The sequence below is a fragment of the Scleropages formosus genome, chromosome 7, assembly GCF_900964775.1.
Source record: "Scleropages formosus chromosome 7, fSclFor1.1, whole genome shotgun sequence".
Classification (NCBI taxonomy): Eukaryota; Metazoa; Chordata; class Actinopteri; order Osteoglossiformes; family Osteoglossidae; genus Scleropages; species Scleropages formosus.
Genome location: NC_041812.1, coordinates 27,748,160 through 27,773,316, shown reverse-complemented (window position 1 = coordinate 27,773,316; position 25,157 = coordinate 27,748,160). Strand labels below are relative to the sequence as shown.

At 40.7% G+C, this 25,157-nt stretch overlaps 1 protein-coding gene across 3 annotated transcripts in view; it reads left to right on the top strand.

Annotated features, from left to right (window-relative positions):
- Nucleotides 1–25,157, top strand: part of LOC108931159 (tight junction protein ZO-1-like) — a 75,621-nt gene that overhangs the window by 18,597 nt on the left and 31,867 nt on the right. For 2 of the 3 annotated variants that reach the window (XM_018746774.2, XM_018746772.2), the window contains exons 1-2: nt 8,489–8,803; nt 10,431–10,618. The exons of the other annotated variant lie outside the window; for it this stretch is intronic. In XM_018746774.2, the coding sequence (XP_018602290.1) occupies nt 8,674–8,803; nt 10,431–10,618 (318 nt within the window). In that variant the 5' untranslated portion in view covers nt 8,489–8,673. Of the gene's footprint in view, nt 1–8,488; nt 8,804–10,430; nt 10,619–25,157 lie in introns of those variants that run through there. 3 annotated transcript variants of the gene reach the window in all.

The window sequence follows — 25,157 nt, the reverse complement described above, 5'->3', positions numbered from 1 at the left end:
TTAATCTTTGAAAGGTAGAGTAGTAGTTACAGCTGCCTCTTTGGAACTTGGACATGGCAGGTTCAAATCCCAGCTCCTGCTTTAGTACCTTTGAGCAAGTTACCTTCAATTGCTCCACTAAAAATTACCCAGCTGTATACAAGGGTAAATAATTGTCAGTAGCTTAGCATTGTAAGTTGCTTTGAAGGAAAGCCTCAGTGAAATGACTGAATGTACAAGCGAGGAGAGGATATGTTGTTGCTTCTTTAGGTAAGCTGCTTAATATTTGTTGGCTTTATTAAATGTCCAGAAGTAAATTAGCTTCAGTAAATAGCACAGTGTTGAAATCTAAGCTTTATATGTAAGTTTCAATAAACCAGTCTTACTGTGTAAAATTACATGGCATGACTGAAAAAATAAGTACAGTGTTCGTATTGCCCACAGTATTTACATTTAATTATTTATATTGTATCCTACTTTATTTTATTATTTATTCTTTCCCGTTTTCATCATGGGGGTGTGGTGATGCAGCAGGTTTGGCCTGGGCCTGCTCTCTAGTGGGTCTGGGGTTTGAGTCCCGCTTGGGGTACCTTGTGCTGAACTGGTATCCTGTCCTGGGTGTGTCCCCTCCCCCTCTAGCCTTGTGCCCTGTGTTGCTGGGTTAAGCTCTGGCTTGCTGTGACCCTGCTTGTGACAAGTGGTTTCAGACTGTGTATGTGTATATTTTCATCATTAGATGTTCCTGATTTCTACTTATTTGTATTGCCTTATTGATCTATACCGCGGACAGTCGGAAAAGCATTTCACTGCACGTCGCACTAAGTATGGTTGTGTATATCACAAATAAAACTTGACACTTGAAATTTTAGCTGATGCTTTTCTCCAACGTGACTTAAAGTGTCCAGTTACTTATGGTCATTTACCACTGTATACAGCTGGGTAATCCTTACTACAGTAATTTGGGTAACTATCTTGCTCGAGGGTATTACAGCAGGAGGTTGGGGCTTGTGATGCCATTGGATTGTGGAATAGTGGGTAGAGATATTTTCCAGGTGGACCCTGAGTGAGGGCCCTCTGTCAATGCAGGCATCAGTCACTGTACCTGTGTGAAAGAGAAATCTGCTGGTTTGCTCATCGGTGCCTATTGGAGGGTGCCATGTTGCACGGTCTGACATCGCTCCAATGCGACCGGAATTAAAGCTCAACGGGGCTTTCTGGGGAAGGGCCCTCATTCTGCTGAGCTCATCAGGCTGTCCTTTTGAGCACAGGGCTGTCGGACAGCCCTGCGGCAGCAACCCTCTCTCTCAGGAGCCAATGTGCCACAGCAGCACTATGTTATCACTGGGCATTAGGGGCCCTTATCGGAGGTATTAGCTGTGAGAATTGACCAGTGGGATGCAACAAAATGGAAGCTGACACCCAACACCAAAGCTGGCGGCGAGGGCAGAAAGCTGCAGGATTAGAGGAAGTGTCCGTGTTTGTAGGATGAGCCATTTAGGAGCTCAGGTCTTCCTGCCTCACTAGCAAGCTGGACGGCATGGTTTGGGATGGATGTCTGCTTTTAAGGCACTTATTTAGCTTTCAGCAAACCTTGGAACCTCCAAAAAATGTCCTCCGTTTACAGATACATTTGGATCCAAAAGTCTGTTTATAACTTGACTTGTTTGTAAATCCAAATTCACTTTTGCCACTATGTCACAATCAATAAAAACTTAATTCGATCTCCGTTGATTCATTCATGGGTTACTCAAATGTAACAACCACGGATAAATCTACAATGAATTTAAAAATTTGGTTAAAGAGTTACATTTATGTATTTGGTTTTCATCAACCCCTTGTCCTGTGAAGGGTCGCTGTGTTCTAGACACTAACCTGGAAACGGCATGAGTCAAGGTACATTGGGGATGGGACGCCAGTGCATCGCAGGACTTTATTTTGTTATTTCTTTTTTTACTATTTTGAATTGGCATTAAAATGAAGCCTTTCTTTAAAATTATTGGAAAAAAAAAAATTGACCTCTGCAAAACCTCCTATTCAGTCGCAACTGATCCATCCCAGAAGCAGGTGCATCGTTTGTCAGTATTTGGCCGTTTTCAATTTGAGTTATTGTCTAAATCAATCAAAATCATAATGAAATATGATGATGTTAATTTATGTCCTGGATAGATTCTGTAAAAGTCTCGGATATAGCTACAAAAAAATAAAAAAGACATGTGGACATGATCTGAATTAATCTGGTCCCACATTCCTACTCTGTGTTAATTTTATTGTCAGCTAACAACTGGGTATGGAAACGCAGGTTGCCTTCATTCTGCAGCAAAAATGTTTTGAAAATAAATAAGTGTAAAAAATACAAGCAAAAGTAAATGAAGTGAAAAGTGTTTATCTCTGAGTGGTCTCAGACTGGCAGACAACTATAAAATAAAACAAATGCTACCTCACTATCACAGCCATGCTCACATGGCACCTTCAAATCCATTAGGACCATGCTAAGCTGATGTTTTAATTACATTTTTTAGCATAATTAGACTGTTGCCATCAGCAATTAATGTGAATCACATTATCCTCCACCATGCTTGAACCAGCAAATTACATTTTGTTTATTTTTCATTATAAGATTGGGTTACAGGATTAAGTTCATTGCCTACTAGCTGCAGCTATGGATTTATCTGATGGCCTTATAGTTCTCCTTTTAATTTGTTTAATCATATGTGTGTGTGTGTGTGTGTGTGTGTGTGTGTGCGTGTGTGTAGTACAGTACACCTCATTGCTGAGAACCATGATGCACCACAACTTGCTGCTAATGCATATATAATTACCAGTGCAGCCTTCTTGTTACAGTGGAACGCTCCAGCATCAAACATCAGTGCGGAAGAAACCAATTTATTCCTTGTAGCGGGGGAGCTGAAGGGACTAAAATGTGCTCGAGGAGAACATCTATAACCCACTAGGGTTTACCTTGCCTGTGGATGACTCCATCTCAGCAGCGGTCCTTTTGTTGCATAGAGGTTGTCTTCTTCACCTGAACGGAGGCGCTTTGATCGGACTGTGGCTCCATTTCACACCCCTTGACATGTCAGCATGAGCCCTGCGGAGCAGCACGGGAAAATGCTGACCGAACACTTTCCCTTGCCATGCACGGCTCTCCGGCACGATTGTTCATTCATGCAAGATGCAGACGTTAGGCCTGCGCCGTAGATTTTAGTCAAATGTGCAGGAGTTGCTGTGTAGGAAAGCGATGATTCACATGCCAGCTGGCACAGTCTTGGTTCCAAACACACAGGGAACAGCGAATGTGTCATTGTGGCTGTTATTTTGAGGCCTTTATTGATGGCTTGAAGAATGCAACCGCATAAAACAAAGCACAATGTTCATCAGTTGCTCAGTGTTCAGGCTCCTTACTTAGCTGTTTAGATTTCTATATACAGTATATATATATATATATATATATACACACACTCACTGATGTCTCATAGTACAGTTTTTTTTTTTTCCTTTTGATTTTGCTTTATTTATATGTTTATTTGTTTTGATTTTGTGAAGAGCATCGGGTCATAGCAACACAAAGATAGAAACAATCTACTGAGAAACTGCAAATGCGTCCACATACATCAAATCATGGGCAAATATCAAAAGGTTCTAGTATTTCACAGGTGTGATCATGAATGGCTTTCTATTGCTAAGTTCCAGAAGGGTGTTCAGATATTCCAGAATTTCTTCAAATCCTCCTGCATATTAGATGTTAATTTTTCTTGCAGAAATAAGTTCAGAAAGTTGAATTAATTTCTTTATCAGCTTCACAATAATCCAAGTCGACCTGAGAAATGATAGTGAGTAGAAAATCCTCATAATGTTCATGAAAGTTAAAGTCTTTCTCTGTTTGAACCTGTATTTCATTCATGTTATCTATGAAAGAGAATCACAAATTATGACAGCATGTGCCATATGTGTCTCCGTGTACAGTATCTTTCTAGGAATGCCATGTTTGTCCTTGCTGCTGCAAAGACTGTGGAGGAGGGAGGACATCAGCAGTAACCAGACACACTGTTATGTTTTCTGTGTATGTGTATGTATTATCTGTCAGAAACTGTAAGTTGGGGAAAGAAATGGAAGTCTTGTTTCACTGGTAACACTGAGAGCTCTGACTCCAAAACTACACACACACACACACACTGACTGAAGCTGCTTGTCCCAAGCGGGATCATGGCGAACCAGAGCCTAACCCAGCAACACAGGGGGCAAGGCTGGAGGGGGACGGGACACACCCAGGACAGGACACCAGTCTGTCTCAGGGCACCCCAAGCAGGACTCAAACCCTAGACCCACCAGAGAACAGGCACAGGCCAAGCCTGCTGCACCACCTCACCCCCCCCCCACCCTCCAAAACTACCGTAGGTACAATCACAGCTATTTAAAGTGAACATTCTGTGAATAATGGTCTGTTTCAGTTGTACTGATATATATCGTTAGTATATAGTACTCCAATATGTATTAACAGAGTTAAGCAACAGAGTAAAATGTACTTGATGTTACAGGAATTAATAACTGCAGAACATTATGAGGCACATTTGGTCATTAGGTGATTAAATCCTTGCTGATTTAATTTGGTAAAGATGTAATGTGATAGTTATCCTTAATACAAACCATGCTTTGCTCTATAAAGCTATATTTATTTTGCACACACTATGCCATAAGGTAGTGGTTACAGACACTCTTTCTTATCTCCCTGTTTTATCCCTGAATTACTTTGAAATACAAGCACTGAAATTTATTTTTCAGAGTCTTCTAGAATATGAGAAAGTGAGAATTTTTCATGTCTGTTGAGGATCTCAGGCCTCGAATGTGATTCGAATGCTGAAGTAAAACGAACAAATACTGGGGTATGTGTATATCGTGTGTGTGTATGGGGGGGGAGGGGGGTCTATTAGTGAAAATTTCATGAAGTTGATGGTAGGTGTTGAGATCAGTGAATGTTACTTTGTCCTTTGCTTAACACAATGGAGAGGTGGAGCAAAGTGGCACTTTCATACCCACAGTTTTTTAAATATATCTGCATAGATCCACACAGACTGATTGGTTAAAACTGTCCTTTAAGAGGCATTCATCTATAGATGGAAGCCCAGAGAACAGAAGCTGTTTAAGCCTGGTTTCATTTATTTCTGTGAAAAATATTTTTTCCCTTTTTTGCAATACAGTAGCAGCGCATAAAAAAACTTGAGGAGAAATACTTATGTTTTACAACTCAAAAAGATGATTGTGAATGACATTTATTATAAATAATACTTGTAAGATTTTTTTGAGTATTTTGGAGGTAAAGATAGGTGTTTCCTATGAATGCAACAAACGACATCGATTGCTTGTGGTGTAGTCAAGGAAGTGGGCTGAAGGAACTGAACTCCATCTGAACTTTTTCAGTAGAATTCCCAGCTGTAAAAGTGTAAACTTTTGAAAAAGTATTTGAATAATTTAATGCATTGCCTGTAGCCAGAGACACAATTCCACTGGTTAGTCCTGCAGACAGTGAATTAAATTCAGCATCTGAATTTCTCCTGTTACCCTCACAATAGCAGTAATCCTGAAAAAAATCTTTTGTTTCCTCAGGCCTGTTCAAATGTTTTTGTTTGCTTGTTAAATCCTTCCTGTTGTCCTTGGTGCATATCTGTTTGGAATTACTCAAAATACACAGCTCATGTGTGTACCTTTGTACACCTTTTATTTCTGACATTTATTTAAATAATCTTATTTATGCACATTTTTTCTGAAGTAGCTAATCAATGCAGTTATTGATTGTATGGATTTTCTGACCTTCACGTGGATATAAATGTTAGAATTTTATTTGCATACTTTAACCTTAAGAAAAAAAGCTTACTGGTGTTTCCAAAATGGTCAGAATAATCGGTTTAGTGGGTGGGACCCTTGGTTCATTGGATAAGGAAATGAGCACATTGAGCTCCAATTGTTTTTCAGAGTGCAGGTATTCAGACTCTAATTATATGTGTCTTTTGTTGCACAGTCACAATGGTTTCAGCTTGTGAAGGGTTACACACACTGGAAGTGTTTGTCCGGTTCAGCCCCATATTAACCAGGGGAGCACCCAACCAAAACTTCTTTGGGTTACAAAATTGGGTTTATCCACATGCGTTTTTAAAAATAAGTAAACAAAGCACAAATGAACAGACTTCATTTTGCAAGTAGTATTTTGAAGGTTTTCCAACTGTAGATGTTGCGAGCCATTTGTGATTAACATACTATACTGATTTTATAGAAAAATGCTCTCAGTACATTAGTCTTTTCAGTGTCTAAATGTGACGAATAGCTTACAGAGTTTCATATAGGTTAAACATGGATCTCATGTTCAGAATAACAGCTTCATAAAACTCAGCAGTGACCCACTCCCACACCCAACACGATCTGCTCTACATTAGAAATGGAAACATGTGACTGAGTCCTATGAGAGCTGCACTGGAGATACAAATTTCAGCAGTAATATGGCCCCAGGAATAGGAAAAACAAACATTTTCTAATTTGGACCAGATGAAAAAAGGCAGTGCAACTCTGAACACCCAACTTTCAGATTTAAAATTGTAGATTTTTAAAGCTGCAACTAATTTTATTTAGGCCCTTTGTTTTGAAATGGACTAAAACATGAATGCTTTCCTTTCCTGCTCTAGCTACAGACATTAGAGGGGAGAAACATTTTGATATGTAAATGTAATGCACACATTGTATCTTCCATGAGATGTATGTCAATTTGGAGAAAAGCATCTGCTAAATGAATCCATGTAAATGTAGATGTAAATTGTCTACCACCGAAAGGCTGTGAAAGTTCAGTCAGTGAAAAAAGTTGCATTTAGACACATGTAGGTGTCACAAAAGCCCTTGTGCTCAACCATAACAAAGTAAAAGCTGCATCCAGCTTCATGTAGGCTATTGTCTTGAGAAAATACACCTACACTTTTAACATTCTTGTTTTTTGAAAAGGACACTAAGGATATTTTGCTTTCAGAACACAAATAACAGGTTCTATCAGCATGTGAAAGAACAATTTTTATTTTTTAGATGATCCATCACTCTAGTGAACCCTCCACCCAAATCTTCCTTCCTTACACTCCACTTCTGAAACTTTCACTCTATGGCAGTCACAACATCACAGCAAAAACTGTCAGAAAACTAATGAAGTGATTTTATTTTTGATGAAAGTAGGACAAAAAAAATTGTCAGTCTTACAAAAATTGTTAGTCTTTAAGAACATTAATGAAGAAAAACAAGTTTGCATTTGAATGTAATGGCCCAAAGGCATTTTTCAGCAGGCTCAGCGCGGTGAAGCAATTTACTATTGAGAGAAAAATATTTTACAACTGACAGTCTTCAGCTATCTCTCTCATGCAATGTAAACAATAAAATAAAAATTTCCTTGCCTTTCTGAGAATAAGCCATTGAAGACGGAGAATCTTAAATATGTAAGTTGATCTGGGATCTGTCGTGTTCTTGAACCTCATGCACCCATCTGACACATTCTTTTTCTACTCACATTCTTATTCTATTGTGAACTTCAGAGAACCAATATATTTTATGCTGTTCTGCAGGTCACCATTGAAAGGTGTCATCGTTGATCTGATGGACCAAAAGTGAGTTTGTACTCATGTGTGTTGGATGTTCAGAAGGTCTCTTCAGCTCCTCAGTGTGGACCGTGAAGATGGCCAGCAGTGGCCTGTTTGAATGTTTACTGTATGTTATTTCATAACGATCGCAACACATGCACCAACGTGCTTACGTGTACTATAATGAAATGCATATTATCACAGGAGAATAGCTAACATTCTAACACGCTAGCAGAAGCCTTGGTGACTAGGACAGTTTATCAGATGGATTTTTTTTGTGTGACTGATAGACGTGAGAGATACTTTAGCTCAGGTAGCTTGTAGGTCTCTATATGAAAATGTCATTTTGTTTTCAAATTTCTTTGACTATCAGGTGGGGGGTGCGGTGATGCAGTGGGTTGGACCAGGTCCTGCTCTCTGGTGGGTCTGGGGTTCAAGTCCCACTTGGGGTACCTTGTGACAGACTGGCGTCCTGTCCTGTCCTGGGTGTGTCCCCTCCAGCCTTATGCCCTGTGTTGCCAGGTTGGGCTCTGTGACCCTGAAGGGGACAAGTAGTTCAGAGAGTGTGTGTGTGAGACTATCAGGTTATTATTTAGTGTTTTATTTTGTATACAAAGTCATGATAGGACTTTACACAACATTTACTCTAATATTTGTTTTAATATGGTAGTAAGGGAGAATTATTAATTCCACTCACAATCATCTTATCCTGTACCCTCCTGCTGATGTGAAATGATGGCACTGGCTTTTGTTTTGATGATGTTTGCCTGCAGTTGAGGGGGGCGCGGTGGCGCAGTGGGTCTGGGGTTCGAGTCCCGCTTGGGGTGCCTTGCGACGGACTGGCGTCCTGTCCTGGGTGTGTTCCCTCCCCCTCCGGCCTTACGCCCTGTGTTACCGGGTAGGCTCCGGTTCCCTGCGACCCCGTATGGGACAAGTGGTTCCGAAAGTGTGTGTGTGCCTGCAGTTGCTGTTCTAATGTGCTGACATCAGCACTACCAGGTTACCTTCTAAAGGACATTTCAGAGTGACCTCATCATTTTCAAAATGTTATGTTTTTTCTGTAATCTGTAAGAACTGAGTCCATTGGTCCAGAATGTCCTTTGCCTGTGAACAAAAGACCACAGAAAAGTTTTTTATAAGCCCAACAGGCAGTTCAGCATTTGTACAGCTGGGAAGCAACATAACAACATACAACAGAACTTCAGCTCCTGAGTTACTGAAAGGTGCTTTGCTTTAAATGATCGATAAGAGATATCTAATTTCACTGTTAGAGCACTGCAGGCCAGAGAGCTTTTGTTCAACCTGGAAGCAGAAACACTAAATTGGGTGGCTCATCTTGAATGAACCTTCTTGCTCTGTTTCTGAAATACAAGAGCTGGAAAACCGGTCATGCTTACTTTTAAGTTCAGGTAGAAGGAGAGTGTTATAAGCATTTACAGCTGTTTAGAAAATCTCATGTGTTCCTATGTTTGCAGTGCTGCCAGTTTTAAACTCCGTGTCACCTGCCTCTCTTTTAACATGGCTTGCATTGTATAAATGTGACTGTGCTGGTACTGAATGAAAAAAAAATGTTTCATATACTGCAAATGCTATTTTTAGACAAACGTTATGACCTTTTTAGGATTTGCAAAATCATTTAAAGTATTCTTCTGAATAATGTATATTAATCCTCTTAAAAAATCAATACCCACTCGCTCAGTCACAGAGTGTCTCACTTTCCTGAACTGTTTATTCATATCAGGATCACTGCAGGCCAGAACATGCTAACGCCCCACAGACTAAGCTGGATTCGTACCCTTTTGATCCTTAAATGAATACCCTTCATGATATTACTTTAACAATCTGTTGTCACATCACTGATAACTACTCGTTAGGCAAAGTAATTGAAATAAATTACTCTCTTTGCACCATAACGCTATCTTGGAGAATTGGTTAACATTAGCAACTGAGTAAGTGACTGTTTTTGTCTTATTTCTTCATTTTGGCAAAGAAAGGGGTCTCCGACTGTGACCTTCCTGTGGTTTCCTGTATATATGCCGTTGCCTTGCAATACTCAGAAAAAGGATAGTCTGCCACTAAACTTTCCTAAGTCCACCACCTGTCACATAAACTACTGACATCTCAAGTGAGGGTCACGTCTCACAAAAACTCTGAAACACATGCTTTCCCTTAGAATACAGCTGCCACATGATCATGATATCAGCCCTGTGCCGTTCCCCATTAGGTTGGGATAAAAAAAAATGATACTTGGTATGCAAAATGTGACAGGTTATATACTAGGACACAAAACGTATTTGGCTTAATCATGCTGTTATTGCTTCATTATACTCAGTATTTCCGACGTTAGGAAACAGTGAAGGAAGATGTGGGCATGTTGTCCTGCCCTCCCCCGTAAACGTGATGGTATCTCCCGGTCATGTCTCACTGGGCATGTTTTCCTATCTCCCAGTCATATGTCACATTGGACAGTGGGCTCACAGTCCTGCCCCCCCCCGTGAGCACGATGGTATCTCCTAGTCATATGTCACAGTGGGCACATTGTCCTGCTCCCCCCCTATGAGCTCGGTGGTATCTCCCAGTCATATGTCACGGTGTTGCTTGGCGAGAGGAGAGACAGCGATCCAGGGGAGAATCATCAAGCTTTGCTGCATTGGACGCCCTTTGAGTTATTGTCCATCTCCTGATTTTAGACGTTTTGTAGCGAATTAGTGCTTGAAATAGGAACAGATCCCGCATATTGTGGGATCCATCCGGACTGAGCATCTCAGGACCAGGTAGCTCCCATTTGAAATAACAGATTTCGGTGCTCGAGGAAGAAGAGCCGTGACAAGTTGCACCGTATCTGTGCAGGTATATCGGTCCGAACGGACTTCCAGGTGACGGGTTCCCTCGTTTTGGGACATGTCGGTGGGCTCTGTGAGGAAGTGAAGGCGCAGGGCGCGGAGCGACGAGATTCCTCCTCGGTTCCAGTGACACCACGAAACCCGCTACACTGGAAGGAAGCGGAGAAAATGTCTGCCAGGACAGCTTCCAAGAAGGTACGGCGTGTCTAGGAGCTGCAAGTGAAGTGTTCGCTGCGTGTTTCTTTCCAGACAAGCCTGGCTGCGATGGCACGCTGTTTCGTGATGAAGCGGCGGCGGAAGACGAGGATCGTGTGTGTCCCATTTACTGTGATGGTGCCCGTCCTCCGCTGCCGTCCGAGAGCAGCAGGACGCGGCTGAACGGCGCGACCACGCGCGGTAGTCCGTCTGCCTGCCAAGTAGGAAGGTGTTTGTTTGCGGGGGAACTGCGCGCTGCGAGAAACCGGGCTTCATCGGTGTGTCTGTCTGTTTGCACTTCAGTCAGTGGTATTATTATAATAATGACGCTCGTTAACGCTCGCTGAGGCGGTGCCGGTGGCTGTTCCAGGGGGTAACTTGTTGATCTACTATTATTTGGCCTTTTTGTGTACACCTTACGGCTTTAATTTTAAACAGTGACAGTGTTGCCTCTTTCAAGACTTTCCGAAATGGTAACTGCCATCGACGATGTTTTCCCAGTGTGTAATTTGACGTTACTCTGAACTTACTTAGTCAACTTCAGTCCTGTTTCCACCTCCACACCACCTACCTAGCCAACAAAAAGTGAAAACTGGAGCTCTGTGGATCAGCTGTAGCACCTTTTCGTGACCTTCACTTGCTGGACAACGCTAACTGTACCCTGACGTTCATTAAAAAGGTGTGACGAACAATCATGTCTGCGAGCCGAGCCGAGGTCAACGACGGTCAGCGGTTCCCGCTACTGTCGCGCGGACAACTTCGCTTCAACCTCTACGAAGCTCTTCGCTAAATGAATCAGAAAAAAAGTTTCACAATAGTTCTGCTACTTATTAAACATTACTGGGATATTTATGTCAAACTTTGTTGTGTACTACACTCCTGGGCTCCTCGCCTCGGTGCGGGCTGTGGTGACGGCCGGACGGGAGTGGCCTCTACGGCACCTCATTTCACCACATTCACCACACATTTACTCTCTAGTTTGGTTTTGTGTTTGATGCTTGTTTGCAGAGAACTTTGTTTTATGCAAAATTGGTAATGTGTTAAAAAAAAAAAAAACCTTTCATCCTTGTTAGGCAATGCATGATAACATAATAGGCTACCATTAATTTGAAGATTGTTCACAAAAAATCTTCACCCCGAGTCTTATGTTTGAGAGAAGTTGTGTAGTTATTACTTTATTAGGATTACTTGCCTTTCTGATCGAGGATGTTTGTAACGTTACAGTATGTTTGGGTCGTACTTGGTATTAATCAGTGTTGCGGTTCAGTGAAAGGGGGGACATCTGCAAGCAGGGAACTTGCTCACAACAGCCCCACTGGAAAGGATCCCGCTGGTATTCCTCACAGTGAAATGGTATAAAGGAGGAGCTGTCAGGTTCTGTGCCAGCATTTCAGTACATGTGTGTAATCCAGTTAAATCAGTTGATGGAGCCAGCACACAAACAAACAGTATAATCTTTGATATTTAGATTCCATGGTCATTTCCTACTTTTTTCTGCTTTTCTGCTCAGTCTGTCATATAGCAAGTATGCAATTTATAGGGCTTGGAATAGAGAGGGGTTTTTGTCATTCGTGCCTCTCTTCTCTTATAATTTACTGGGGTCGGAGGATAGCATGATTATAATAAACCTCTGTGTCTCTGATACTTTAATGTTGTTTAATCAAAGGAAAGCTCTGCATTGTCCGTTTCACACAATCAGTTTTTAGTGTTCGTTGCAGGTCAAAAATACCGGTTAAAAGCAGATAGCATTAACAGCACAGCTGGACGGTGAGCTGATCACTAGTGCTGCGCCCTTACTGCCTGCAAATCGAAGCGTGATTTGGTTTCAGAGTTCTGGATGCATGTATTGTACTCCAGAAAAATTAATGACTTTAGATACAATCCATTATTTATGACCCCTTATTTCATATTTTTGGAATATCTATATGATTGCATAATTGTTGAAACTTTATAAAACAAAGTTTGTTTCTTAAATAGGGGAAAAAAACGGTCTGATCTACTTTCCACCCGAGAGGTTATTTGTACTGGGAAGTGATGGATTGAAATTAAAGAAAAACTTCACATGTACAAAAAGTTAATGTATGATAATTTATTGCTTAGTTAAGCTGAAGCATAGTGCACTTCCTGTGTCAGTACCTACTCATGTTGACAGTAACTATTCATGTATTTTGTTGTTTCTTAATTGTAATTTTCTTTCCCATTTGCCTTCCCACAGTAGCTTGGAGAGTGCTTATGTTAAAACCATTTTTAGCTTCACATGGGCATGGGTCTGCAGAAGCTCACGAGAGCTAACAAGCATGAAATTGGCATAATCTCCAACTTGGTGTCAGTGCCAGAGCCCACAGCTTGCTCTACCTGAAATAGGTCAATACGTTGATGAACGCATATTGTGGCGCATGAAGTAGTGCTATGTGTACTGTACACATGTTTAATAAAGAAGTTTTGATGATGGTAAGCGTTGTTGAACTCATGATGGAGTGGGTAAAGTATTAATATTCTTTGTCATTGTAAAATGAGGAGTAATTGAAATGAAAAGTAAATCTAGGCCAAAGATGAAAATGTAGTGTTGACCAAATCAAAGCTCTGTGGTTAGCTGAGGTCTAATTCTAAAGAGTGGGATACATGCCAGGCCACGCTCAGGCAGATTAATGGGAGGTTGCTTGTCTGTTATTGTCAGAAGTTCCATTTTCCTGTGGGACACCCCCCCCCCCCCCATTCCAATTGTCCTGTACCTGGCACGTTTTAGTTGGGGTGGGTGTCTGTGTGTGACCCTCTGCCTTCAGAGGAAGATAAAGAGGGAAGATGAACAGAGGAGGTAGAGGAGAGCAGTTTAATACAGTAAAATGGTAATATGTTGTAATGCAAATGTAAGGTGACTTTCCTATTTGTAGCAAGGCTCTCTGGGGGTCAAGGTTAATTTTGTGTTTGTCTCTTAATGCAGAGCTTTGTGAGTCACCAGTTGACAGCAAGGCTGAGTGCCCCAGAATTGCTTTCCCAGTCATCAGGCTGCTTATGTCAGGTTCTTAGTTATGTCATAAACTTTTATAGAATTGACTACTTCAGTCAAACATCAGGTTGCCTCACTTTTAATCAGATCTTTCATACTTCTTATTTTCCAAAAATCTCTGTAGAGAGATGATCTCTGCATGAGATGAACCATCCCGGGAGCTGGTATTGAATACAGTAATCTGCAGTGAGACATTGCACATATGTTTTGAGTGTCAGGTCCTACACTGATCTTCATTTTGCATTATTATAAATTGGTCTCTCTCTATCAGCTTTTATCATTCGTTAGTTTAATTTTATTGTTTTGTGTATTTGGAACATGTGAACATTGCACACATGCCAGTGGCTTTATGGGCTCATGGTTTAGTTGTAAGTGCTGTGTTAATTAGCAGTTTTGAATTTCTTCCATACCGTTGTCTTAAAAATGGTCAGCGGGGAGAATGGTTTGCTATGACATCTCCATGGAAGTGCAGTTTTTGTGGTTCTGTGGTTGCTTTGACCTGGAAAGCAGCACGGTACCCTTTGCATGTCTTGTATATTTTAACTGACCATATTACAGTTCTGCAATTCTGGCCTGCCCAAACACCATATACCCAAGATTGAAGAAACCTTCGCATTGCATGGGGAAAGGGTTGTAAAATTCACAGAAAAATGGATACCCTGAAGGCATGTGAGAATTGGCCTTCAGCCATTCTCCAATTCAACTTGTTATAACTGTTATTTTAGCCTCTGTTCCCCGCCCCCGAATCTGAATGGTAGTCTATATAATGGTGTGAATTTGCATTATAATAATGCTGTTATAGACAAGATGTTTTTGATTAAGAAAAACATAATGCAGTCATGGTCAGTTCTTCCTCACTGGGGCTACCCCCTGGCATTACATTTCATGGACACACAGAGCCAAGGCTAAGATTTGACTCAACATGCTCCAAAAGACTGACATCTGACCTGATGAGGGCAATTAGTTATCCATGACTGCACTAAAGTAGGTATAGAAAGGTTAAATGAGGCAGGAATGTTTCCCAGATTAAGCTAATATGCAAGAAGGATTGTTTTAAAAGTTGTTTCAGTGCTTTTCTTCTGGCCTGTATTGCTGTCTCTGTCGAAGATCTCAACTTTAGCAAAAAAAGAGTACTCTAGATATACTTCCCTTAATGTTTGCATCGTGCAACTCCAACAAAGTAAGTTCAGCTCACCCGACTACTCACTGTTCTCTGTCAGCTATTAAAAAGAAGCAGAGAATAATTTTCCCTGGTGGAGTCAGGCAGCTGGTGGCACCTTGACTTAGATCAGAAAGTTTACAGTCCTACTTAGCAAAGTGCTCTTTAAGGAATGTATTTAAACTAGAAAAAAACAGCTTTGTGAATGCTTTACATTTGTATTAAGTCATTCTGTATAAAAGAGTCTCCTAAGAAAATGAGCATGTGTGTAAGTAAGGTTCTTATTTTGGGACAGGGGAGGGAAGTGGTCTTCCTTGTCACTGGTTACCGTTGTAGTATTTTTGTTTCTTGTGCCACCAGGAGAACACTGTTTCACAACGAGCAGACTCGGAATGACGCATTGTTGGAATTCCTCTTCTCTTTTGTCTTCACACTGGTACAGCTGTCAGAATAACTGTTGTAGTTATTTATTTACTTGGTGTGCTGTGCATACCACAAGGCCAAGTACAGCGTGCTATTTTTTTATGTCCGCATCCGTTTCTGCGGGTGGTTCTCTAGAGACAGAATGTAATCTTAAGTACTATAATGCTCACTCCTGGAGTTGGAACCTTGAAGTAAAAATAGTCCCGTTGTTCAAAAATATGAAAAATTGTAAGTGAATATTCAGACAGAAAATGTTTTTTTGGTGCTGTTGCCTTTTTATCATGTTTATGGAGTCAAATGCGTAATGACTTATCAGTGTTATGGCATCCTTACTTGTACGCTCATATTACAGTGGTAGCAAATGTACCAGTATTGGAACCCTTTAACACACACATTACCTGTAGTGAAAAGTATGTACTGTACCTGTATCAGAGTGGCAGCCTGCAATAGAAGGAAAGACCTTGGAGATTTGCATCACAGTGGCCACTGTGCCTGTAACTTGACAGCATCTGTATTTTATTTTTATTACATTTATTTATTTAGCTGACTCTTTTCTCCAAAGCAGCTTACAATCTTAAGGTTACAATGATTGACCTGTTTATATCTGGGTAAATTTACTGGAGTAATTTAGGGTAAGTATCCTGCTCAAGGGTACTACAGCTAGAGGGGGGATTGAACCTGCAATCTTTAGATCTAAAGGCAGCAACTCTAACCACTACGCTATCAGCTGTATAAAACTTAATAAAAAGCAGACATTTTGCCATTTTTACCCTGAATTGTTTACGAAGCCTGTCTTTTTTTTTTTTTTTTTTTTTTTTTTTTTTTTTTGGGGAAGTGGCTCCTTTTTGAGTGTACACCCTTAGCTTGGAACTGACTTTTACTCATGTAATTTTACATGTTAATTTTTCCTGTCGTCAAGATGCTCTGTGCTTAGCCAAGGATCAGGAGCAGTAACCTTCCACCAATGCTGTGTTGCAGGATGGATACATTAATTGTTTTGATGAAGGCATTCATGATGAACACTTAATTGTATCTGTGGAATTTTTAAGGGGATTTGGCTTCTTCTTTCACCTGGTCACATGGTGTGCTATTGGAGGCCACTCTTTGTCAATAGGGAGCAACAGCATGTGTGGTGAGACAGGGAAAGAGATGGGGATGGGCTGTACCACGAGACATTGTCAGCTTGTACCATCACCATCCTCAATGTCCTCTTTGTTTTATGTGCTTAGGCTTTTTCAGTGTTTGTTCTTGTCTGTGCTTCAGTGTGATGAATGTTGATGTCCCTTGTCAGGGGCTATTTTGCAGCCATCTGACCAAATGTTGGAAGATATTTTTATTTTCACTGCAGCTTTGAGAACATTTGTTTATCCAGATGTACCAGTGGGGATCCAAGGTCCGTATGAGACTGAAACATTCTCAGCATTGTGCCATTTCACACTTTAACCGGGTACAAATTCAGGAAATTCCAGATCCTACTGCAGGTTTTCCAGAGAGCTGAATACCACTCTGTTTCACTTGGAAGTGTTTTTTTTTCTTTTTTTTTTCTTTTTTGCACCATATGACAAGTTCCTCCAAGGTGTTCATTGGTGTGTAAAACACAGAGCTGTAGGTGCAAATAGTGGTAAGCGCACCTGTTAGGATTTTTTTTCTTTTCCCTGCCTAATATTCATTGGACAGGTTGTGACTATGAGACCTCTGTACAAATGAAGTTTATGTGGTAGACTTAAAATGTTAAGGGGGTGTTTAGATGTTCTTTATGTTGATTAGTACTTGAACATGTAAACATTCTGGTGGGTTTATGATGCACTCCATTTGTTCTGGGTGTTCAGTGGCTATAAATTCATTTCACTGCTCAAATTTGAACCATTCTCTTGAAGGATTTTTTGAATGGTTTCCCCACACTGGTCACTGGCACGAGTGAGAGACTGCAGTGTCAGCGCTTTGCGGCTATTTTTAGTCAAAGCTGCTTTATAGTGTGTGGTGGGGGAGCCGAGATGAAACTGGGAATGATGCGGAGTAGCTCGTATCCCCTCAGTATTATCCAAATGGACCTCTTTTCCAACACTTCAAAACAAGACCCAGTGTAGTTGTGTAGCTTGGATGAGCATGTTATGGCCACCACTGCACACCTTACACTTAACCAAAAGATCCCTTAATTGGGATGTTTTATAGCTGGAAAGGCCACATTTAACATCAGTTCCTTTAACATCAGTTCAGTTTCTACTGGCGTCCTGTCCTGGGTGTGTCCCTTTCCCTTTCAGCCTTGCGCCCTGTGTTGCCAGGTTAGGCTCTAGTTCGCCATGACCCTGCTCAGGACAAGCGGTGTGTGTTTGTTAGGTTAGAAGACATTAGTCTGTCTTGGTGCAACTGACACATGAATTTGACACAGACTCAGAAAAACGGCGTAGTCCTTCATTGTGGTGAAACGACAGCCCGGGTTTAAGCGGAGGGCAAGGGATTCAGACCGTGCTGAAGACTTTCTCTGAAGGTTAGAAGGGGTGGGAATGTCATGGTCAAGTCCTGGTACTGTGTGTCACCAGTGTTCACCTCAACAGGAAGCAATTGTGTCTGTGAACTCACTTCCCAGCCCCCTTCCCTTCTGTTTCAGCTGTTATAGCAGGGTACTCATTTACTGCAGTGGATTGGGAAGATCAGAAATGTTTTACCAGTTGACAATTACTTTAATTGGAAGGGAAATTAAGGCTTTGCAGCAACAGTCTGAGTGGTTTCTTTTTGTTGGCTTTTTTCATCTTTTTTCTGCTTTTGCGAGATGACGTGGATTTAGGAGAGACATGGTAGAGATTAAGGTTTTTAATCCAAATGCCAGGATTATTGCTTTATTTATTTATTTAAGTTTCTCAACTATTAATGTCAGTCCTTATTCTCCTGATGCACTTGATAAAAGGGAGATAGAATAACTTTGTAAGGAGCAGATATGTGCATGTGTCTTAGATTGTTGAATTTAATTCTTCAAAAGCTTGTTGACCTCCTCATATACCATTTCCATGCACATTTTGTGGCTGCTGTGTTAGTGTGTCCCTAGCCAGTCGCTTTGCACTCAAGTACTGTATAGCTTGTGTGTTCTGAGTTCCTTTGTCAGTCATAAGTCAGCACAGCAACCAAAAAGCTGCCATCCTTCATCCTGTGCACAGACGTGTGCATTTGTGTGTGTGGTGGGGGTAGCGTAAATTGAATGAATGACTGAATGAATGAAGGAGAGGGATTGGGAGAAATGTTTTCTTGGGTGTTTCTGTTTTTCACAATTCAGTGGATCCAGCTCTTTCTCAGTCCCCAGGTTCAGTGACTTCTTCCTGGGCCTCTCAGTCCCATGGGACCCAGCTGGAGGACAAATGAAGATTTCAGCGGTTACGCCAGAGGGGAGGGGCTGGTATTGCTAATGTCTCTCATCATCTGTGTCCTCCATACTGAAACCAGAAACCTAATGATTACATGAGATAGCATTATAATGATACCACCTCTATGAGGCCTGAAGGGCAGCTAAGTTTATCCATTGGTGATGTAAATGCAGAATTAGCCTCTTATTTGTTATAAAAGTTTTGCATTCTTACTAGTGTCATCTTAACAGTGGTTTGGTTTGTTTGGCCAGTGATGTACTTCTTTGACATCAGGTAATTTCTGTTGTTTCTCTGTATCCCTATAGCACAAAATCTTTTTTGTTCAGGGGTATAGGGAGAAAGGGCAGGAGTTCAATGTAAGAGTAGGCTGAAATGTCAAAATGTCACAACTATCAGACTTCCTTTTGTTGTTAAAGATTCCCTTTTGTGATAATGCCATGGGACAGCATGTAGTGTTGTGGTTATAGCTGCCGCCTTGCAAATGAAAGAACCACGGTTGTATCCCACCTCCTGTTGTAGTATTCTTAAAGCAGGTACTTAACCTAAATTGCTTTGACAAAAATGATCAAGTTATATATATATATATATGGGTAAAGTTATCATGAGGTATTTTGGAGAAAAGTGTCAGCTGAATAAATAAATGTAAGTGATCACTTCCACAAAGTTATGCAATATCTTGACTTTTTGCTGATCACGCTTGTTGAAGACCTTGCTTTTCCATTTCTTGGTCCCATGAAGATGTAGTTTCCATTTTCCTGTCTGTATGGTTTTCAGTTTTACATAGTTGCCAAATTGAGGTGCAGTGTGTCAGTTTCTGTACATTTATACTTCACACCTTTAATTTTGACAGTTTTAACAGTGCATGACAAATTTAAGTTTTTTATTTTTGAAGTGATTACAATAAATATGTGATTTGAGTAAGGTGAAATAGTAACTGCATGCAACTTGTGGCAGGATGGCGTTGAAACATCAGGTCATAAAGCACATCTTTCCTCTCTAATTGTTTTTGGAGAAACATGTTAGTGGAAGTGATGTTAGAGATCTGATCACTGACATGTTTCTTTTGACAGACCTCTTGCCAGCTGAGTGCTGCTTGCCAGAATCTTTCTGTTCAACATGGACCTAATTGCCTCTATAATCATTTTCTGGAAATAACCTGTCACCAAAAGATGTTTGAAATTACCAAAGAAATAAGCAGCAGAGATGTTGCCTGCAGTCCTTTTTCAATAATAATGTAAAATGTTGGAGGGTACAGCTCAGCCCAGACTGCCATTGTGTCTTTTGGTCCTACTTCATTTCATAGGGAGGTGCAGTGTTCTGCTTCCTCTGCTGCTTCTACAGCTGGGCGGAGTATGTGCTATATTTTGTAGCATCCAGTGTATTTCTTTTCTTGAGTATCATTATCATACGCAGGGTGAACTGACTTGATGGCATATAATGCAAAGGATTAATTTTTGTCATTGAACAGTTATATCTGTCAAAGTAATACTATTTTACTAAAGCTTCCCTTCAGTAAATATTCATGAAGTTGTTTTTTCTTCAGATGTACTTATGAAATTTGAAGTCAGTTTAGTATTGTAACACTTCTCTGAGTATACAGTTGACCCTTGAACAATATGGGTTTGTACTGCGTGGGTCCACTTATACATGGATTTTTTTCGAGAAATATATTGGACAATTTTTTGGAGATTTGCTACAATTTTGAAAAAACTTGCAAACGAACTGTGTAGCCTAGAAATATTGAAAAAATGAAGAAAAAATTAGGTATGTCATGAATGCATAAAATATATGTAGATGGTAGTCTATTTTATCATTTACTACCATAAAATATATACTTAAGATGTGTAACATTTACAGTGTTTTGTTTCATAAGACAATATTGATGTAGGTACTGACAGACAGACAGATGATGTAAACTTACAGTATCGATAAATACAGTACTGTAAATGTATTCTCTTCCTTATGATTTTCTTAACTTTTTTTCTTGCTTACTTTATTGTAAGAATACAGTATATAGTACATATACAAAATATGCGTTATTTCACTGTTCATGTTATCGGTAAGGCTTCTGGTCAACAATAGGCTATTAGTGAAGTTTTTGGGTATTCAAAAGTTATATTCGGATCTTCGACAATTGTTCAGGGGTCAGCTGCACATTAGTACGAGTGTCTGTAGCTGGAATCGATCTACCGCTTAACAGCCTGCTTTGTTGTAGTGTGTGTCACTTCTGGTTAACGGCAGGTAGTCTTTCTACAGGCACCCCTGTGGGAGCAGTTGAGAAGGTTTCCTGAGACTTCACCTTACTTGATCTTTATATTCCTCTTCATGTTGGCAGCCCATACCTGATTCAGTAGCCACAGTATTGTAGGGTGACTTAATGATCCTTGCTAAGCCAGGCTGCTCTTCCGGGAGTATGTGTGACAGTATCAGTCAAGTTGATTTTTGGCAGCTAGGTAACAACTACTATGTACCAGGAGTATATTCAGCACTTAACTCTTTCTGTAAAGTATGCTGACTAATCAGCACACATACATAGCGTGTTACAGTGGGATGGCTTTTGGACTCTAATTATTGGAGGTTTAATCATAGGAATGGCTGTGTTCTTTTAAATTAGAAAAGTTCCTACCAAACACAGCAAGAGGGTCAAACTCCATTCTTTTGGGTGTGGACAATTTCCTTCAGATACATCTTGCACATTTGAATTATGTAACTTGTATGTTATGAAATGTCATTCTTCTGTTTATGCATGCGCTGTTCTTAATTAGGCTATTGCCATCCCAGTCACACAGCTAGCATAATGATGTCTTTTCTCTTGAGGGAATTATAGATGAGACAGTTGTAGAAGTTAATTAAATTCTGTAGATATGACCAATGTTACATTTGCTGGTTTGTTTGACCACCAGCAGAAAATTGTGATCATTTCCTTTGCTGACTGGCATAATGACATCTTTGACTGCACTACCCTGTGACTTCCTGTGATGTAGCAGTCATGTCATCTGTCGATGGTGATAGACATTATGAACACCACCCTAGCTCTCAGTACAACAGCTGAAGAAAAGGACACCTTGTGGCTTGATGGTTGGCAGGTGTAAAGTGGGGATTGTAGACCCTTGACGTCCATCCTCCAACTCTTCCCCTACCTGTCACTTCCTCCTGTGTCAGTGGCACATTATCAAAATGATCACAAATTTTGTTAACGCTTCCATCTCTCAACATGGTAAGAATCATTTAGAGCTGTATAAATCAATTACTCCACCCACCAACACTAACCTTAGGTACTAATCAGTGTTACTCTAGTCATAGTTGTTTGTTGATTTACCCTTAAATGGAATAAAAGAGAATCCCTGTAGCACAGGGAAAGTGAAAGTGCCCAAACTGCTGTGGTTTATTTTATAATTTACATCTATTGTACAAGGCCTGTCTACAGCCATTCTGTTTATCATGGTGTCCCAGCCTGTCAAATCATAGTCCCCTTCAGCATTGAAGCATGGCCTTTGGTGTATCCTGGGCTCCTTCCCCCAGCCTCTCCTGGCACTTTGGTCAGGATCAATGTGAATGGATCTGTATACTGTTGATTTGGACAGTTGAACTTGCCGCTTGTTCACCTCTGCCATGTTTCACATTTGTGCAAGGCAAAGTCATGTTGTATCCAGCAGGATGTCTTTTTTTGGCTGCTTCCATTGTTGCAGAACTTCTGCATGTCCTCCTTTCATCCTCAGCCACCTCTCAAATTTGTAGCCTTTGCTGAGGCACGAGGGCCAGGCTGCCAGGGCTTTAGAGGCTTTGGCTCCAGATCACATTACTTTACTACATTATTAACAGTCTCGTGTAGTTTGCAGTTTTCCACACATTTAAAGCACTGTGTAGTAGATCAGGTGATACACATTTACTTAGAGGGTACAGCTCATTGTCCCCTCAGATTTTAACCAAAGGCCTGGTAGAAGCAGTTTCTCTGTGTGCATCCGTGCCTCCACGAAGCTTCTACCAACTTGGTGCACCCCAGAGATGGCAAAAGAGGTCATCACACAGTCAGCATAACAGGTCACAACATTTATGGGTCAGTGGACACAGGCATTGGAGATAATTGTCTCTCCCTATGGATGTAGGAGAATAAGGAGGTTTCTTACCTGCCTTAGGCTCCATGGACGTTATGTAAGAAATTATTTTTTTGACAATGGATGTTCTTAATATTAAAGACAGAGAGAAAGTATTGGAAGCAATGAGAGCGATTCAGTGTCAGCAGGAGTATTCAAGAATCATTTTATTAGCTTTTCAATGTGGCAGCAAAAGGACCCATGTCAATTAATTATGACAAACGGATGTAGAGAGGATTGCAGAAATGTCTTTTGAAATGAGCTTTAAAAAGGGCTGAAAATCCTTCTCTGAGGAGCAGGGTTTTCCACTGAGCTGCTGGTTCATCTCTACAGCTAGGACATTTGTGATTGCTGCCTGTTGCTTTAAAGCTGTAAGAGAGTGATGTCTTTGGGGGTTTGACCTCAGTTGAACTTCAGTCAGATTTACATGGAATTCTTCAGTTGTCACGACTGCTAGGCTATCAGCATAGCTGGACTTTTTCTGATGGCCTTAGTAGCTGCACCTTCAGTGACAGGGTTACACTTACAATGTTTTGACCTTTGACCATATCTAAATATTGTTTGACAATATTTAAAAAAGAGGAACCCACTGGTCTTCCGGTTTATTTTATTTTGAGTAGAGAAATCTGCCATCTAAGGGAGTGGCAGTAAGGCAGATGTTTGTACTGTTGTTGTGTAGCATCTGGTGGGATCCACCCCATTATGTCATATTATCAAGCCATACAAACTCGCATGTAATACTGAAGCTTCTCTGTGAAAAGCATTGAATTTACAGTTTTGTCATACTCATTCTATCCCTTTTCCTCTCTTGAAGTCCATTTCCCCAAAAAAGTAATTTCTTTTATTTCATCCATCTTTAATTCTACAAACTCCTTTGGTTACTGCCCATCTGACTTTAAAAACTTTAACTCACCACTTTTTTTTTTTCCTTTTTTTAAATAAAGAAACTTAATCTAGTCCAGTCTTTCCAAGCCAGTCTCTCTTCTCCCTTTTCTCTTATACTTTTAAAAAAGCAGCTTACAACCAGTTATTTGCACTACAACCGCTGAATGATCTCCTTAGTGATCAATTTGGATTCAAGATGGGTTATTCCATTGAAACTGCCCTCGTTGCAGAAGGTCTCCAGTCAACTACAGCTGTCCGTCTTTCCTTAGCTCTCGTTCACCTTTATTTCTGTATTTAACACTGTCCATTCCGACTTTAAACTCTAGAATAGCTTGAAATGAAAGGATCATCGCTAAATATGTTTGTCATTCCTATTAGGTAGATCCTACCAGGTGGTGTGGCATGACTAACCATTTTCCCCTGGTCTCTTTCAGCTGGGCTTAGTGCTAGGCCCCTTATTCTTTTTCTATGGTACTTTCATTGGCTCTGTCTTTGTTTAACATGGGTTCTCCTGTAGCTGCTATAATTATTATACTCGACACATTTGTCCCCCCAGCCACCACAGACGCATCTCCTCTCATTGCAGCTTGTCTCTTGGAAATTTCTGTGTAGATGATGCCCCATCATCTAAAACTTAGTCTCTTCAGAGCAGAGCTTCTTCATCTTCCAGTAGGTTCATCCACTTCTCAGGAATTCTCTATCACACTGGGAAACTTGCTAATTTAATCAGTTTCTTCAGGAAAGAGCATGACAGTTGATTCAGTCTGACTGCATGTGTTCTGTATGACAGCACAGATTTCACAGCACACTCTGCACAGCTCCTAGCCCAGGTTATGCTGATATCTTCTGGCCTATTGTATCTCTTTCTTGCGTGGTCTTTTGTTCTTTGCCTCTAAGCCTCTCCAGCTGATTCACAGTGCCATGGTGTTGTGTATTGAATATTGTGAAAACTCAGGGATAAGTGTTAATAGGCCACTCTTAATAGTACCATGGGTTAGAGTTTGGTTGGCCAGGTAATATGTACAGAAAGTGTAGAAGAGTTGTGGCTGCACGTGGTTCAGTAAAGAAAGAGAAAACATAATCCATCGTGTCTTATGTTTATTCGTGTTCGAGTGTAGTTAATACACCTGTAAAACACGACATATGGCACTAGTGTTTGGTTAACAAAAGTTTTCCCATGCTTTCCTTCTGTTGTCTTGATCCATTGGCTTCCTGTGGCTGCTTGTTACCAGTCTGTTCAAGACTCTATTTACATCCTACAAGACAGTCAAAGGAGGAGCACCCTGATATCTACAAGGGGGTGGTCACTCTTTAACTGTAGCTTTACCTCTGTGTTCCTCCACCTCTGGCTGCTTAGTAGTCCCTTCCACAAGAGGTCTAAAATTGAAAATTCATAGATTTTTGGTTTTGGCTCTGTGGTGGAATGAGCTTCGTTTCTCCCTCGGGAGCGCTATATTCCATTTAGTGTTCAAGAAGGCTCTCAAAATGCATCCATTTTGAACCCACTTCTCTCCTCATGTCCAGACTGCTATAAACTTGCATCACATCTGTCATAATCACCTTTATATGTGCTTTCTGTCAGACTCATTTTTGCAGGTAGTTACTTGTGCCATGT